This window comes from Anarrhichthys ocellatus, unplaced genomic scaffold, assembly GCF_004355925.1.
Source record: "Anarrhichthys ocellatus isolate YVR2014 unplaced genomic scaffold, GSC_Weel_1.0 scaffold5, whole genome shotgun sequence".
Classification (NCBI taxonomy): domain Eukaryota; kingdom Metazoa; phylum Chordata; class Actinopteri; order Perciformes; family Anarhichadidae; genus Anarrhichthys; species Anarrhichthys ocellatus.
The window spans coordinates 10,765,572-10,785,075 of NW_022280035.1; the positions used below are offsets into that span (position 1 = coordinate 10,765,572).

The 19,504-nt window shown below is 41.5% G+C and overlaps 1 protein-coding gene across 1 annotated transcript; it reads right to left on the reverse strand.

Moving 5' to 3' along the window:
* Positions 1-615: 615 nt before the first annotated feature.
* Positions 616-16,004, reverse strand: LOC116382188 (RNA-binding motif, single-stranded-interacting protein 2-like). Its single transcript, XM_031845006.1, has 14 exons — positions 15,844-16,004; positions 9,446-9,642; positions 5,783-5,841; positions 5,358-5,449; positions 3,025-3,182; positions 2,696-2,775; positions 2,472-2,581; positions 2,321-2,367; positions 2,131-2,224; positions 1,861-1,911; positions 1,590-1,700; positions 1,142-1,222; positions 966-1,047; positions 616-821 (listed from the first exon to the last, which is right to left on the reverse strand). The coding sequence occupies exons 1-13, from the start codon at positions 15,913-15,915 to the stop codon at positions 970-972; spliced, it is 1,230 nt and encodes a 409-aa protein (XP_031700866.1). The 5' UTR covers positions 15,916-16,004; the 3' UTR covers positions 616-821; positions 966-969.
* Positions 16,005-19,504: the final 3,500 nt, after the last annotated feature.

Sequence of the window (19,504 nt, forward strand, 5' to 3'; positions counted from 1 at the left end):
GATTTCATCAAGTGGAGCAACGTGAACAAATATTTAGAACTTTCTGATAATAATCTCTGGAATGCTTTAAATCTATTTAGCTCTTTTAACGAAGTCCTCTCTTCAACCATCTCTACATTTTCTCTTCTTTGTTATCTTCTGATTGTCTCAAGCTTTGTCGAGATTGTTTGGAACTATAAATTATTTGAGAGTCAAGTGCCAAAAAAGAAGCGTTACCGCTTCAGGTAGGTTTCATACCTTGCTGCCCCCTATCTGTCTGTTTTTCTTTGAGCCTTTCGAGTCCTGCACTTAAATATTTGCACCAATCAATCAAACTAGGACACATGAAGCTAGAAACACGCAAAAACAAAAAACTATGTACAAAAAGGCAGGTTTTCAAAGCCTGAAAGTATCAGACAAAAAAATTAAGCAAAATCAGTGTCTCTTACAAAAAGGAGGAAAAAAACATGACACAAAAATAAAACATGGTGTTGAAGTATTTTTTCATGGTTTCATTGTAGCTCCCCGGAACAGTATTAGAAAATAAAAGAAATGTCAACATATGTAGTGTGTGTCTGTGTGTGACTTGACTGTTATCAAAATAGATGCTCCTCGTTCTGTTCTTCCATTCTTCCATTTGCCTGCCATCCTCCAGCCTTGGTTGTTGGAGTAAAAGAGTTTATTGTAAAACATGAGTTTGTAGAAAATATCTTTTTTTTTTTTTTTTTTGTCCTTTCTGTGTAACAGTCCGCGTTCCTCCCGAGTGTCCGGTGCCTTTACGAGCACGGTCGACCGTTTCGCGTTTCAACGCTTTGAGAGTCACTCCGGCTCCAGAGGAAGATCTGACACAAGGCGACAAGACCAGCCAATTAGAAACAAGAGCTGCTCCTGCACCTACGCAGTAAGGTGATGTATGATGAGGATGATGTGTTTGTAGTAGCAGATGTATGCACGTTAAGAGACACAAAACAATAACCACAACCCACCTCTTCACTTGTTATGCTGGTAGGTGTAGGTGGTGTGTTCTGTGGGTGTCTCTATGGCAACAGGTGGTTGGACGGCACTTTCCTGCGAGGGAGGCAGCAACGATTGAATCCATGAGTGACTGCTTCACATAACATTGATTTAAACTGCTCTAGTGAGAGAAAACAGAGGTCTTTACCTCAACTGACATGTTGGTGGCAGGCACTTGGGTGTACTGGGGGATGTAGGTCCCCTGCATAGATGTGTTTGCAGGCATGTACTGCAGGAGAGTGGAGATTTCATTAAGACATGACAGCTATAACAACAATAACACTGTTACATAAAGCTGCACTAGACAAGAAGTATATGTGAAATTACACTTATATGTCTTTATCAGCCTAAATTACAAAGGGGACCAGCAACTGAAGAAGAACATCCCATTCGGTTCTTCTCACTCTGTTGATTTACCCAACTTGCCCAAATAAAAGTCTAGTTATCTCCACAAAAAGGATTCGGCATATCCTTAAAAGCAGTGAATAAACTCTCTCTCCCTTTGTATCTTCTTGCATTACCCAATCATAGACTGGTCAAATGAACTGCTCGACATCAATCACGGCTGAATGCTAAATGTTCCGCTTTCTACTGACTGTGCCACTGCTGCCCATGGAGAGGTGGCTGAGCTGCTGCGTCAGGGGCCCCATCATGGAGGTCGGCTGGATGGACATGGTGTGGTCCATTCCTGGCGTCAAGACTGCTCCCTATTTAAAAATAATAATAATAATAAGCAGTGGCCATTAAAACAAAGAGACTGTTAGTCAGTCAGACGGATTGTGAAGGCAGTAGAATATAGAGAGAAAGGCATCTCCTGCAACAACAACAGGAAGGAGAGCCAACTGCTTTAAGATTGAAGTCACTCACTGTGGGCGGCATGATGTATGACTGATGATGTAACCAGGATGGGTTGTGTACCTGCATGATCAAGAAAGACACACATATTTCATAACATACCATACCATAAATAGATGAGACATAAAGTTAGCTGTTTTATTTTTAGATTTAAAACATTTGGCAACTAATGTTTCACAAATTATAGGTGTGCGACAGCAGGCCTGGGCTTGATTAAACTCCAGTCTGTCACAGTTTAGCATCCTAACTACATAACACCTAAGCTTTGAGGGTCTGAACTACCTGGTAGGTGGACATAGGGGAATGCATGTACGGGGAGAGGGAGGTCGGCCCCATCATCCGGTTTGGGCCAATGCTGTATGGAGAGGAGTAGAACCTACAGAGAGAGACACAGAGTTATCTGTCACCAGACCACAACATGATCACACTCCCTCTGGCTGTACAAGGGATTTGTCAGAGTGGTAGTACTGACCCATTCTGTAAGGCTGTGGTGGGGTCATAGGTAAGGGTCATTCCTCCCTGGAGAAAAGAGACAAAGGACTGTGTCAAGAGGAGGCTGGTCACAAGCAATGTTGCATAATAAAGCATGTTCAAAGAAGTCAATCGGACACAATTAAACTCACACTCTCCCCATCTCTCGTCCAGGGCCGGCCGTTCTGCAGATATTTTCCTTGGCTCTGACGCTTTTTCTGGCCTCCATCAGCAAATTTACACAACAGGGGCTCTGGTGGCACTGGACCAGTAAGAAAATATTACTTTATATCAAGATATATAGTCAGTATTATCAACTTAAAATGTTCTTTTCCTCAACAGATAATCAAACAAGATGCCATCTCAAACACCTCACCTGGAACTCCAGGTGGAGTCTTGATATATTTCCCATTAAAATGTTGGATGATGGCTTCACATTTCTCGGTTGACTCCATCCTATAGGAAAATTTCACAATAAATGTTTATTAATAACAATCACTGTAGCAGGTTACAAGGTATCATGCTGTGTGTTCTAATTTACAGTTGAGGATGTTCTACCTGCGCTGGCCACCAGAGGGCTCTCTCACCAAGATTAATACTGAAATTTGTGCAACTGGATATTTTCTTTAAAGCACATGAGGCCATCACTAATCACTTTTCGCCCCGTTGTCCTAATACAAGTAACTAAATAATCAAAGCTTATACCTGGCAAAGCCCACGCCTCGGCTGGTTCCGTTGGCGTCACGGAGGATGCGAGTGGAAATGGCCTGGCTGAAGGGCTTCAGCATGCTCTCCAGCTCCTGCTCGTCCATGGACATCGGCAGATTGGAGATGTATAAGTTGGTGGGGTCCTGCTCCTGTTGCTGAAAGGTGAGAAGCCACGAGAGGATTAATGAACGAGTATGTGGGGCAGACGAAGCTCTTCGTCGTCTTTACGAAAAACTGCCTTATGATGTCAGGAGCCCTCCAAAAATCCAGAGACACTCAAAAGCTGCCAGCAAAAGTATGAGAGGATCATACAGGGTGTTGAAGGTGCCTGCTATTTGGAAGGGCGGCCGTTGCAGGACATTAGACAGTTAAAAAACAGTCTGACAGAGAGGGAATCGGGTTTGAAGTAAAGGGTGGATTTCGTTTTGGCGTGAGCTGCACGGATGAGGGCAAAGGAGAAAAGAGATATTCAGAGATGATGAGATGGTATTCTGGCTGGACTTCAACTGAATTTCTCTCTCATTCTGACTCCCTATTTCTGTCTCTTCCACTTTTATTCATCCAACTCGTTCCTTTCTCTCTTCACACTCCTCTCTCATACTCCATCACCCATACGATATTACCAGAAGGGTAGAAGACAGGCCCATTGTGTGAGACTAGCCTCTTAGGAGAATGAAAGCGCGGGATCCAGGTAAGGGGATATCAAAGCCTAATTACATTTTAAATGGCTCTCTATTCATGGATGATCTGAAATGATTATGTGCTCTAGCTCTGTGCAGAATCACGGCAGAGACAATTTGGACAAAGACCTTTGAAAATGATCTGAAGAACATCTAAAGCATTGTGCTATCAGTGTCCCCATGCAAACATTATCATCCTTTTTCCTAGGTCATTGTAATAACATGTCGCTTGCATTCAAGCAGTAATATTCATGTGGTAATCCCGACCTTGAATGCAGCTACAGAGGCCGGCTCTGCTGGCTTGCATAAATCAGACAAATTATGCAGTTTTTGGCAATCTGAATTTGAAATTATTAGTAACAAACCTGAAAGAAACTCTTAAAGTGCCACAGTTTATCAACTATTGTCAACTATTTTGTAGGCGTCTTATATTCTTCTTTTTGGCCTCCCGTCAAACAAATTTAATTCGGCCAACAGCATCTTGTAAGATAACCGATCTGTATCACCCTCTAACCATTATGCATATTTATTATCTCAGAGTGTAGATGCGATTAAAAACCTGTAAATGCAGTGTGAATTAATTTCCATGCCATGAATAATGCATTTTGCAATCGCTGTGACCTGTGGTGAAGGTGATTTCTCCTTCACCTCCCTTCTCCTCTTCCTCCTCCACAGCAGTGCGAACTAGAGATGAAGCTCGGACCCATGAGAGCGAGCAGAGGAGACCTGCTGCGGATTTAAACCGCCAATGAGTCAGAATGAGTCAGAGAGAAATCTGATGCAAACACAAAGCAGTAAACCCGGAGTGAAATCAAGTTATTCATTGAGCAAGGAGCTGTATGAGTGTTACTGATCCAGTTTACGAGAGATCAGCTTGGTGTTAGTGGTGTGCGTGGCTTGTGAGTGTGTCATAACCTGGTAGGGGCAAGGCTGGTGAAGTGCATGTGTGATAGTGTGTGTGTGTGTGTGTGTGTGTGTGTGTTGACAGGGCGGGTGGCTGGGCACAGGGCCCCGCTGACTGGGGAGCTGCTCAGACACTGAGTCAGATGCCACCAGGGAGAACAGACAGGGCCTTTGTACGGGGAGCTCAGGGAGAAGGCCCTGGGACACACTCCCTCAACACCGACACCACTAAGAAGCACATCACACACATCATGCACGCATGTACACACATGTACATGCATGTTTCTCTGCACTCTTGTTTGTGCACACACATATTCTACAGTGCATTAATACCCATAAATACACTGATTTAGGCATACACCCAGAGCACTGCCTAGCTAATATGTACGCACACACAAGCTGAGGCTTAATTGGCTTATATTCCTCAACCATGGCTCATATAACATGACAACATGGGGAGAAAAAAACCTGGGGAGAAAGCAGGACAGAGAAAAAGCTTGCCACAGCTTTAAAAAAGAAATGTATAAGAAGCAGTTAAGGCATAGGACCAAGCTTTCTACTGCAAGGTTAATAATTCAACATTTAATTTGTAATTAATAATTCATCATTCAACTTTTTGCTGAGTCACTGTTAAAATGTCTTTTCCCATGAGCTGAGAATTTAACTCTGATAAACAATTTGACGGAATCTGACACCAAGTCACAAGAAATTAAACCGGTGAATATTGATCTTAAGTGGGGTTCTTACCTTGGCCATCTGAGCCTGCACTCCACCCGCCTTCAGCGCTGTCACTGCCTTCTGAGCTGAGGACGGACTGTCAAAGTCAACAAAGCCATAGCCTGCAGGGACGGAGACATCCAGCATGACATATAGGCTACACGTTATGGCAATGAGATATGGACACAGCATTTCATTTGATCTCATGAAGCTCTCATAGTAGTAGTAGTGTTTGAATGTGAAGAGACAGCCAGTTGGGTTTGGACTGTGCTTTTCCATGAAGGACAGATGTTTTTAGTTACAATTGTACAATATAAATTTTTATATTTTGAGCTCATGTTACAAGTCAACATGAAGGTCAAAGACTCATAATACTGTTGAGACTGTTGAGTCATTTCTCTATGAACTGATCTTTTAACTTCTACTCAACAGTTACTTTCAACCAGACGCCTCACCTTTGCACTTGTTGGTGGTCTTGTCCAGGATGGCCTTGGTGGATACAATTTTCCCGTACCTGAAAAACAGTGAGGTTTACACTCGAGGATCATCCTTTCCTGCACTTTGTAATGTGTTTGTAATGACTTATTTACATTCAATATTAGCATTGTGACATTGCTGAGGCAATGTGGTTTCTCTCTAAGCGTAACACACCCTTGTGGATTGTGCTCCATGATGACTGAATTATAATTCACCTGATAGATTCACTGCAATGACACTGAATACAATTATGCCATCTGATAATAAATGGTGTGTAGGGAAATCTTTAGAGAGGGGGAGGCATAAATTAAATTAGAGCTGCTGCACAGCACTAAGAAAGAAAGAGGAGGAAGATGAAAAACTAAAAGGAAGAAGACAAATGAGAAATACAGGAGGGTCCATTATCATAAAACCTAAGTCACATGTTTTTTTGTCACAATACTTGAGTAGGCTCATTTTGCCTCAACCAGGTCTCAAATATCAACTTTACACTATGATTTAGGAAATCGCGAAAGGTTGCATATTTCAAACTAGTGCCCAAAATTATCAAGACAGAATTCTGAGAACTTGCATATTTCATCCATAGAGGTGGCTGTAATCTGTTATGCCAAAGATTGATTGCTCCTTAACTGATGTTGAAAGCTGCTCTATTTCCATTGACTGCAGTGGTTTACACCAGGATAAAATTCAAAATACTGTAAAAACAAAATGCAGTTTTTGAGATGAAATTGTGAGACTTACATCTACATCTGCCGTGACATCAACATTTTGTAAATTATTTTCATGAACATTGGAGATTTATCAAATTCGCAGTAGCTACGTACATTACTATTTACACTTAAAGATTTTGATGTTTAATTGATCGATTCAAGTCTGAAGATGCAGGCTGGCACGTTTGGGAGGAGATAGGTTACATTTGTTTAACAGTTTGTGAGAAAAACATTGATGGACTTCGTAATTCCTGTCATGCTGGAAGCATCTGGGCATTTCTGCTCACTTGGGCCTACATTTTGGTGAAAGTTGCAAAGTGCTAGCATGTGTATGTTATGAATTTGTAATGTTTTAAACTTTAGACAGTTGCTGTAGCCCCACTATCAGGACAATAGCCCACAAAGCCAGTTGAGGAAGTTACCTATGTGCAAAGTTTGGTATATTTTCATTCATGGTTTCATGCAAGGCAGATTTCCTAGAAATAATAATAATAATATAACCGGTCACCAAACTGCTGGCTAATGTCCAGTGGGTTTGTGCACAGTGGAAAGAACTATAGATTTCCCATATCTTACCCATTCCTGCTTTTACACAGATGTCAATAGGGATCGTAACTCAAGGGGAATCCAACGTGAAGTGACAATATAGTAAACATAAATGTCTCTGCTGCATTTTCAGATTAATTCACAATGTACTATCAATACAAAATCTATCCAGCTGGCCAGCTATAGGCACTGCATATGCATAGAATGGTGCCTGGCTCAGGCAAATGCGGCAGGCAAATGCTGGTGTGCGGCAGAGTGTCAATCGGTTCCCATCTCTCCAGGCATGTGCATGCAGTGTAATCTGATATGCCTCTCCTTGACTGCCCTGTCCAATGCTGGCTCCCAGCCATACTCTCATTCTACTAACCAGCTTCTCTCTAGGCAGCGTTACACTGCACCACTGCCACATTTCATCCACGCTAGAAGAGCTACTTATATAACAATCTTTATATCTTTATTATTCTACCAAAGTGGCCATAGGTCACCCGTGAAGATTATTATGTTTTTATGAGAATATACACCAATTATAAGTTATTGACACATGTTGTATTGAATACACAGATTTTACTTGAGTTATGTCTATCCAATTGTAATACAGCGCATTTCTGATTCTAAGCAATAAGATGCCATCAGATGCCACTAGATAAAACACTTTCCTCCTATATTTCCATATGCATTATTACTGTGGGCACACAGCAATCCCACCAGTCTATGACCAACATTATGACGAACATTAAGTTCTACTTGCTGCACTCCCCTGCTTACACACTTGAGATACCCGTTTACTGATTTGCGCCTCAGAGGTCTTGGACTTCGTGATGCAGAGCGAAAAGAGGGGCTGGAGCCTCAGCCATGTGTGAGAGAGCACAGCATAGCCCAGCCTGATGTCCATCCATGGTCAACCACCAGAAACAGACCAGGGCGAGAACCAGAGCAGCAACGAAGCACCCGGAGACACAACTGCAAGGGCCGGAGATGTAGAACCAACCCCCATCCCGTCCTCTCATCACTCGCTCCCTACACAGAACACTTCAGAGCGTGCATACAACAACTGTGGGGGAGGGGAGCTTTGGGAGTGGGGTGTCCTGATACTATGCACACATTTGTTGTTCAAACTTGAGTTAAGTCAAATTCCCTACCTGACTTGTCTTCCTACTGTTTTACATAGTCCTCTACAAGCATGTCCCCTATTAACTATCATCGGATACAGTATCTTCTCTCAGTCCAGTTTAACTGAGAATTACATTGGCCTTAATGTGTTCTGCTAAAAGACAAATTTCATGCAGTGATTTTATCTGCTCTGTGAAAGCAGAAATATGAGAACTACCCCCACAGAACACCACCTAACACACACACACACACACACACACACACACCCTGAACTCCATTCACCCCCCTGATTTTCTCCCCCCCTCTTTCATGCCATTACCCTTGTTTGTCTTTCCCTTTCCCCTGGGCTCGCCGTTTCCTGTAGGGTTGGGCAGCCTCATGTGAGCCATATCTTCCAGACAGCTGTAAAAAAGCAGGCCCCTCCCTCCCTCTCTCCGTTATTCAATCGCTCTCATTTTCCCTCCTTTTCTCTCACTCCTCTCTTCTGGTCCTCATCACCAGGCTCCACAATTCAATTAAGTGAACGCAGACCATTCATCTCAGCCCTACTCGTTTTGATGTCTTCTACTGCAGGCCTAACAAACATATCAGATGGATTAGATGATGCTGTTGTTTGATGTCTGACTGCATGCTGCCCACAACAGAGTTTCCAAAGACTCACACTCACATTGATGAGCAACATGGAGTATTATTTATAGTGCAGAATATGACTTTGAAGAAGGATAGCATTGTCATCACATGTTTGATGATTATCTACAAGACAAAGGCACAGAGGAGCAATAACTCATGTAGGTCAAAAGTCTAAGAAGAAGCAAGAGGAGACACACAGACAGAATTAGCGTGAGAGAGGGAGACTAAACATTCTGTACCTAGTTGTTGGGAAGTCTGTGCTTAGCTGTGCCAAAGTGAAAGGTCTTAGTTTGCTGCCAAAATTATAGTTTGTTTTTCCACAGGGCCACTAAATGAAATGATGGGCCTTAAACAACATGTGGATGAAAATGTGGCCCTCTTCTCTGCTCCAGAAATACCTGCTACGGTGTGCTTTAGCATTAATGTCCATTTCAAGTGTAAGGAAGTCATGCAAGTATACGTAGTCATGCAATCCTTGATGAATTCAGACAGCCAGTCATCGCCTGTCTATCCATGAACCCAACACTGTTCTATCTAAATCTACTCTGCAACTGCAACCTGGTTCATTTGCACAGTGAGCAGCCAAAGAGAGATTTATTGAGTATATATGTTGAAGTTGGAGCAATGGGTCTTTGGGTAACTTACGGCAGACAGAGTTTGACCAGATCCTGGTCTGTGGTTCCTGGGTGGAGGCCACGGATGTACAAGTTGGTTTTGCTCAGCTGCTCTCCCCCACTGCTGCTGCTGCTGCCATTGCTGATGGAGGTGGTGGTGGTGTTGCTATTGTTGATGTTGTTGGGGCTTGGAGGAGCCATCTGATGGTTGGAGGGGGAGACATACGTCTGCTCCACAAAAAAGAGAATGGTTAGATTTTGTGCTTGTACTTTGGGGATGAGAAGAACAGCTTTGTTAATGGTCGACTAAGTGGCTTGCTCAAACTACGGGCGTTTGATGAGAAAGTCAATTAAAAGACACAATTAGTCACAACTTGAGAAACAATGGCTGAGATGCAAAATACAAAAGATGGATATGAAAGAAAATATACCAACATTTTCTATATGCACAGAACAAGTAAGTGAAACAATACATGACTATTATGTTATTCGTACATCCAAAGAGAAATATGAGAAATACAAAATGTAGTCTACTGTAGCAGAATGTGCAAAACAAAAATGCACACATTCATTAAAAGGTAATATATACAGAGAGGGTGGGATGTGTAGACAATGTACTACAGGCTCTGAGTGTGCCCTGGTTTAGCAGAGATGGGAATCCTAAGAAATCACCAGCTACAAGGTTATACAGATACTTCAAACCTTTAATGTTAAAATCAATCACTCTCATCTACAAGCAGCCAGCAACAATTTAGTCCCTACACCATGCTTGGACAGGAGATACATTAATGGTGGCCCTATAGTCAATGTTCTAAAATGTATTATCTTCAAAGATTAGCTGTTATTAATTAATTCCTTAAGACAATTATACACCCTTTTTTAATGTCATCATGGACTTTAGACAATATTGGTTTGCAAGAACAAGCCTGCGGTACACTGTTATCATGGAGATCTATTACAAGTTGCCTACAAAACACAGTATACATGTTGGTTTAACTGTAAATGTTGAGATATTACCTTCAGTATTACATATCTTGTGATCTTGTGAAGGCAAGTGAGCCCATTTAAATGTACAACCCAAGCGTATAACATTAAAACTGGTTAGATTTAAGTGGCTGAGCTTCAAGCTGCTGCATGAGAGGCTTTTATGCTGCAGTTTTTACTGGGAGTATTTGAAACAGTTCCAATCAAAACTGTTCACAGGGAGATCTATGGTGGTTGTATGGTTACCACATTCTTTAAAACAGAAACTTTTATATTGGCTTTTTCAAATATTTTTTTTCCGGTGCTTTGAGCAGCAAAAAACAAATTCCATTCACCAGTATTGTCTTGGGGTGGTGGCAAACATCTCAAAGCCTTAACTATCTGAATGGCATAGCGGCAAATGTTTTTTTGTTTTTTTAGATTTGGATAAACTGACTTATTAAGGGAAGATGCTTTTAAGGTCATATATGTATCTTTGCCACAATCTCTCAGATGACTGCATATATCAACTATGTAATTGAATATGCTGTGATTTATGCACTTGGACCTAAACGTCCCATCTGGTATTTCATGACCTGCTAGTTCAGTGCCACTGTACACTGCTCAAGGATGTGTAAGCATGAAAGTAGCAGTATGCAGAGACTCCGCTCACATCAATGCATGCATGCAATGAGCATGTTATTGGCTGTGCCACGATGTTCATCAGCATAAATGTACCCACATAGGCAGTGATAAGGGACCTTAAATATAGATGTGCTCATAAACATTATTTTATCCAACAGCTGTTTTCAATGATTGCATTTTGAAAAATCTATCGATACTAGTAGGACCATGCAATAAATCAAATTTGTATGGAAGTATAATGTCAGCTTAGTTTGACTTTGGTGTTGCTACCACTGCTAGCAGAGGAGGAACTGTTTAGTTCCTGTTTAGATTAGTTAGGGTCAGCAGGCTCGGCCTCAGGGAACAATGGGATGGCTTGTTGGACACCACAAGGTCAGCACTGGACCACCAGCTTATTAACAGAGTGAGAGTTGTCAAAAGACTGCTCGAATCAAGCCAATTATGACCTCTATATCTCTCTGCAGTGGATCTATTACAGGACTCTTACTAAACGCGTTTTAATTGGTCACACGTCACATCAGTTAATACAGAAGATCAACAACAACGCCAGAAATAACGGGATGAAGCTGTATTAAATGAAATATTAACGCTCAGGTTTTTTTTGCACTGTTGCATTGTTTAATGTTATGCACCACCCGTCATGTCAAATTCCTTGTATGTGCAACATACCGTGGCAATAAATGGTTCTGGTTAGCTACTTACAATACAATACAACCTCACAAACAAGTTGTTCACGAGCTGTGAAAGACTTGTGTGGAAGCAACAGCAGAGCTAACATTTAGCTAGCTAGCTAGGTGGCCTCCTGCAATGGTGCAACGGCAGCTAACGTTAGCTACACTTTCAAAACTTTGTTCAAACATAAAGCAAAATGTTAAGCCCCTTTCAGACATGGAATCTATAACTTAATTTCATTTTATAGTTAAAGGAAACTAGTTACTTCTCGAGAAACAAGATATTTATTATCCTGTTTTCGGTTTGTGAAACATACATTAGCTGTGTTTCTAATAACAGCAGATGTTATATCTATGATGTCTGATCTAGAGGTAGGACATATTATTAAAGATGCATACTAAGCATAAATGATGATGTATGCGTGAAACATAAATGTAATATACCCTTGTTAGTACAAAGCCATTTCTAGCCAAACCCTCAATACAGGACAAATGTGTACTCTAATAGCTCTTCTAACGTATACGTTGTAAACCTGCGTAATATAGCAACATATTTTCATACGCTACTGACATGAGTATAGCAACACCAATGATTCCTTTGCCAGCTTTATTGTATGCACGCTACCCATCTGCCTCAAGTTTTCCAAACTGTCTAGGAATCAGCCCTCAGAACTTACTCCGTCTTTTTAGTCAAGCTGAGAAAATCACAGTGACTCACAGAGCCCATTCATCTCGGTCCTCCTCTCTAATCTCCCTCTCTTCTTAAGCATCAATAGTACACTGTTTGTTTTTCCAAAATCACAGCCTCTTCCTGTGCTTTCCCTTGCCTTCACTGTAGGCGGCCCGCACAGACTATCAGGAGGGATGCACCTGCAGAGGCCAGGGGAGATAGGATCTGACAGGAGAGACCGAGTCCTGCCCCAAGCCTGGCTAGTGGGGCCTGTCTAATTAGGATCTGAGCTTGTTAGCGGAAAACACTAATCCCTCTCATGTGCTCTCAAGTCAGAAGGTATAGTGTCTCATTAAGACTGCTCTACGAGGCTCCTTCTGAGAAAAAGATGGCAGTGAGTCAGATCCACACCTACTCCACATCTGCTCCAGCACTAGCACCAGGTGTTTTGACACCAACGTAAGGTAACAAATATGCATTCAGAACAGCACGCATACAGTAAGAAAAGGAAACTTGGAAAGTATGACAAGAAGTGAAAATAAACACGAGGAACAACAATTCTCGTTTTTTTTTTTACTTGTAAGGTTGCATAATGTGCTCAGTTAGGCTGTGCCCCAAACCTGACCTCCTGACATGTTACTGATTTCCTTCCTACTTGTTACTCTTCAGTCGACAGCCACCCACATAATCTTGTTACACTGTTCCCTATTGCATCAGCGTCATTTTTGGAGCATTCTTTACATGCCTCTGAAATACACACATGTTTGTGTTTCTTTGCTTGAAGTGGACAGGAGTTGTGGGGGACAAGTTTTGGTTTAAGATTAGAGTCCGAGCGGTCATTGTTAAATTGAACTACATTCCTGGGGCATCACAGCTCTGTGGGAACTGATAAATAAAGGAAATCCTCCTGTGTACATACAACATACACACATTTACAACTTACATGATGAAGGCATTTATTTCTACAGTATATAATAACAATTTAATCCTAGCCTGCCAATGAAAAAAAATCTATGCTCAGTTGCTTACAGACACTCATACTACCGCTACTTCCTGTACAGAGAAGCTGGACATATATACAGTCCTCGCACCCCAATTAGTACGCAGTTATAGTTGCAGTAAGGTAAATTGCCTCAATGTATTATTATTATAGTTTTGCAAGCAGAACTACAGTAAATTGCCAACAGGGTGATGCAGAGAAAGCAGTGTGCTCAAGGCAGCAGCTGAAGACTGATGAGATAATTACAGACAGAGGAAGCAGAGGTGATGCCCGTAGGGAGTCCAGGCGACTTAAGGACTTTCTCATCCGAGAGAGAACAATGAGTGCCAAGTGAGGCTGGATGTATGCCTTTAATTCTGTAGTAATAGCAGAGATGTGAGTCATTCTGCTACATCATTCTGGCAACACAAACCTTTTGTGAAGCTGACAATGTTGGAAAATCTAACAAATCTTCACATTTCGTTAAGTCATTCATCTGTATCGCAAGAGAAGCATATAGTTGCCTCCAAAGCCCACAGAAACATAACTATATTCCTTATTAAAAGTGTCAACCATATTCATTATTTGAATAAGTTCCAAAATAAAATGCATTTTGCTTACAATTATCAATATATTGGTACTTTTCATTACAACACAGTATCATTTCAATAATGCACAAATGAACTGTCAAAGTCATAACCTCTATTCATTATTGATGTTATGCAACAAGTATGTTTACAAATCTTGAATCAAATGAAGTGTGGAGTCCTACCTGCTTGGCTGAAGAAACTTTAAAAGGCACTGTGGAAAAGATCATAGTGGAACAGACAAAATCTCTACATATTATATTTTTGCAGCCGCAAGAAAAACAGTGCACGTTGGGAAGAACCAAATAAGAAAAGTGATGAAAATCCGTGGTGTCTTGTGGCTAAAAGGTGAGACTTCTCCCTGCTCTCCTTCTCCTGCCTCAGTCCAGTTTCATTAAAAAACACCAGAAACATGAACAGATGGTTAAAATAGTCTGTTTTCAACAGGTATCATGTACCCTGAAGAGAGCAGGAAGAATGTTCAGGCTCTCTTTTCCATGTGAACTGAACCACTGACAGACAAGGAATCAAGGTATGTAAAACACACAGGGGAGGAAGAAAAAAAGACAGGGGGAGTTAATCGAAAGCAGAGGAAAGGGGGGGGGGGCGAAATCTCTTAATCCTTTTCTTTTCTCCGCCCTTTTCCCGTTGGTAAAGACATTGAACAGGGGTTACCATTTGACGTTGGATTTACAAGTCGTCCCTCTGTGTGACTTTGACCCTCTAACAATGCCAAACGTGCTAAAAAAAAGAAGCATATCTTCGTTCAAGGAAAATGTTGAGTTTGCAGAGCCCCCCCCCCCCCCCCCGAAATTAGCACATTGTCTGAATCCAGGATTCCAGGCATTCCAGGTCATTAAAATGAGCAATCTGAATTCCTGCCAGCCGCGAGGCAGGGAAGGGAATAACTCGGGGAAGGAGGGAGGTATTCTGTTTCAGCTTTGTTCAAACGTTACTCAAGAAATGCAGAGAGTCAGGCTTCGACTTCACTTGGGACACATTTTGGGCAGAAATCCTAATAGTTTAAAAATGAGGAATCAGCACACAAAATGCTTCAAATCCTAGACCTGACTAACTCACTGTTGCTTAAAACAGTTCTGTGTAATCCTGTAATTTCCATGTCTCAGAACAAAATAAAATCAATCTAGACAGTCTGCACAGAAAGGGAGGTTGAACAATGTCACCCCATGAATTATTCATATGAAAAGGCAAGTTAATCAATACGAGACCTTATATATTGTTCCAGCTCTGTTGCCATTGCTTTAGAACTAATCTGCACATCCCATTCAAACACATCCATCTTCATTAGTAATATTACATGGGCTCTGTAACTTTCATCTTTTGCATAGTGCCATGCAAAAACCATCTCAGTCACCATTCGTAGGACTGAAGGGGTGGGGCATATCGCTACGCGTAAAAGAGGAAAAAAAAACTTTGCTAACTTGTGGTTAATTCAATGAAAACATCCCCGAAACATTACACAGTTGATACAACCCCCACCAATGTACAGTAAAGTCGAATAAAATGTATCTTTTATGATCTTGTTCGCAGCCTAACGAGCATCTACAGCGCATTTATAAGCTGCTCTCTGCGTGCAGGCTAGGTATAGGAAGGGAACAGCGACCGTATCAGGGGGGAAACAAAAAGCCAAAGCAAACTGTTGTAGTAATCTACAGGTAACAATGTAACAATGTTTGTAACAATTCAGCAACAACATCAAAAAGCCGACAGCAAAGGTTGCAACAGCAAATAAGAGAGTTTTAAACGTCGCCTGTGATCCACTTTCAAGGGCACTGCAGCTTAAACAGCCGAGCAGCTTTTAACTGAAGGACTCGGAGCAACACCGCGTCGAGAAATCACTCACTGTTTACGGGAATAGAGAGGGTAGAAGTGGGATGCGGTGTTGTTATTTACCTTCTTGATGTGTTTGCCGGTGTAGCCGTTGTACGGGTTGAATCCTGTCCTTGGCGGCACAGAGAGCAGCATTTTTGCGCGGCGCTGTGTCCGGAGGAGCGGAGAGCCGAGGCAGTCAGCTGACGTCAGCCAGGGAGATTCAGCCAGAGAGCAGCGGTGGTGATTGGGAGTCGGTCCTCCCGGCGCTCTGATGTGCTCCACTCACGACACTCTGGCTATATGATAGCTCACTTTATCTCAGGATGTCATGTCCACAGGCCCCCCTGTACAACCATTAAAGCATAATAAGGAGATACATACCACGATAGTTTTGCAAGAAATATAAAAGTGCTCATCCATGTAACCCTGTAGGATTTAGACTTCGAAGTTCATTTAACCTCAATATCTAAAGGCATAATACTTATTTGCTATCTGACTCGTGGTGAGATAGCACAGGATTCTCACTAACCAGGAACTCAGTAACGAACACCCACAGAACACAAGAGAGATTGAAGTTTCTTCAGTTCACGCAGATTCATTTGTACTACACAGAATACAAGCAAATCGAGTTGTCTGGACTCAACTGACTAAAACAAAGAATTGTAACTTACTTTATACTCCCCCCCCCCCTTTACTCATCAGCCCTCAATGTTCCTCTAAACAGTCATTTCGTTCATCATGAATAAAGTAGGGATTCATAACGGTTTTTTGGATCCAGTTTCCCCTGGGGCGTGGGCTGGGCCAATGAGATATACAGTTGGTTCACTAATTAATAAATATCATAAGGGACACCTGTTAGAGGATCCTACTGATCCTTGTTCCCCATCATACTAACTCTCAACAGGAATGCAGTCCAATGTCCAGTATCTATACATCTACTATGTATGGGCCTATGTGCTGCTTGGATGGTGGCTTTAAATCTTTCCCCGGCTTTGTCTCAGTCCCCCCCCCCCCCCCTCCCTTCTTCTTAATTTATGCTCCTGCCAAACTTCTGGCTACATCATCACAGCCATCCGACGGTCATAGAGACCCAAGATGCGCCGGACAGTCTGGTCCCGGGGCCTATACACAAAGGGCATCCTTTTGCCTGGGGACATCGTGGGGGTGACATGCTGCCGGTCTCAACTGGACCCTATACCTATTTTTAGGCCTCATGAAATACATGAATCCTGTGACTAATCCTATGTCTGTGACTATATGACTATGCCGGGGCATGAACTGAGTTTGATACAAAAGAGTATGAAAGTAAGATTATAAAGATTACAGAGCCAGTATAAATGTAAGATTATAACGATACCTGAGCAAACGTATAATACAAACTCAGAACCAAAAGAATATACGTAGTTGTAAACGCATACATTTTACAGATAGATGAATAAACACATATGATAACCTTGGAGCAAATAATATAGTGGCAAACGCATACATTTTTCCTCCCTCAAGGCAATATAGCACAAGTGAAAAGGAAACAGACATGACTCACTGCGACTCTATATCCTCATGTGGCAAATCTTCCCTCCTTTGATTTATTAAATTTTTTTATTGGAAAAGTAAGAACCTGTCTCCAAGCTGTAGTTAAAGGCAAGTCAACGGAACAACTAAACTATCTGGGAAATTGTTTTCGGAGAAAATGTTTTTTTTTATACAAATATAAATACAGAGTTTTAATTTCTCCAAAATGTCGTAATGATGTGTAAATAAACTACTTCACCCTAGTTTTATTGAATCGGCCATAAACGACAACTTTTATATTTTTAGCCAATGCCTTATTTCTCAGTTTTTGTCATAATTACAATTCCACCCAAGTTTAATTTCTTAGTGGAGTGTGAGCTTTATGTTGCTCCAAGCATAGACACAGGTTCAGCTCCAGAAAATGATTAAAACCCTTCCAGTTTGAGCTTATCTGGGGGACACTTTAAATTTGTTAGAGGTGCAGTGTAGCATTTGTTGACATCTAGTGGTGAGGTTGCAGATTGCAACCAATTGGAACTTCTCCTGTGTGCCAGGAGTGTAGAGCTACGGTGGCCCTAGACGAGGCGAATGGCCCTATGTAGAGCCAGTGTTTGGTTTGTCCATTCTGGGCTACTGTAGAAACATGGTGGCTGGCTCCGTGAAGAGGACCCACTCATGTAGATATAAAAGGCTCCTTCTTAGGTCACAAAATGACAACGATTCTTATTTTCAGGTGATAATACACTACAGAAATCATTATATATATATTTGCAATATTATATTTCATTGTTGTGTGTAGATCCCCCTAAATGCTACACACTGTTCCTTTCAGTCAAGGTGAGGAGGAAGGCACCAAAGCAAATCTGGCTCGACAGAGGCCTGGACACCATTCATCCGCAAGTCATCAAAATGATCAAACCATGTTATTTTACATATTTTAATGTCACATCCTTATTACTTTGTCTAGACAATCTTTGTCATATGTTTAGCATCAAAGCACTTTTAACTATAAATACAATTTTAAAGGAAAAACAAAGCTAAATCTGAATATCTGGTTGAAGCCAACACTTGCATTCTCTTCTATTTTGGTCCTTTTAAACAAACAAAGCAGATGTATCCCCTAAAGGTGGAAAAGCTTTGAATCAGCATGTAGACCATTATGGTGCACTTAACACATTTCCCCTTAGTTAGCAGCTCTTTTCGCCTGGCTATCCGTTATGCAGTGAGTAACAGGGGAGCGCTATGAGATAGAGTACTGCCTTTAAATAAAGAATACATTTAAAAAAATGAAAGACGTGGAGAAAATAGGCAAAGAGGTTTAAATGTTCAGCGTACACAGATTATGTCGCTGTGATTATTGATGAATCCCTCAACATATCAGAACAGTAGTGTATTTTCAATTCATTCTAACATCTAATATGATAAGAGACAAAAGTAGAATTAAATGTCCTAAGTTTGTTGTATTACGCTACTTTTGGTGGAAGCTAGTTGTATACACCGGACATGTTTATGTCGGTGAAAAGCTGCTTTCCTGAACATATACCTGATGGTATTCTATTTGCCTGTGATACTGTGGAGTTTAAAATGCTGCACTCAGCTTTTAATTTACTTCTTTAACACTTCTTATATAATGTTAGGGGATGACTGCAGCTCTACTAATTTCCACATTTCTATGTTTCTTGGTCGGACCCAAATTTACAATGAACTCCTGATGTAAACTAGAAGGGCACAGAGCGAAAGGGAAACGTAATTTACGTTTCTGCACTGTGATTCGGATCCAAAATGTAATGGGATCTTCCTTGGTCCATGCTTCATCCTTCTAGAAAGTGTCATGAACATTGTGCCAGTCGTCTTTTCAGTAAGCCTTGCTGACAAACAGACACACAAACTGAACCGAAAACACAACCTCTGAGAACTGTATAACCAAGTCAGAAATGATCTTGCATCCCTCTGCTTTTTCGTCAGTTGTCGTCAATTAGATGTTGAAGAGTCTCATCATATGAATAAAAAGAGAGTTATTATCAACAGAAGTTGCTTGGCAACTAAATCCCCTGACCCCTTTGTCTCGTCTTGCGTACCCTGACTGATTAACCCCAAGTGTGTGGAAAACATATGCAATTGTTCATTCAGCCATACAGTGTGTTTTGTTTCTCGCCATGGCATTTGCATAATCAGAACTAGCTTTATTACAGACACAACTGCACAATTCAGCAGCATAGAAAGACAGAGG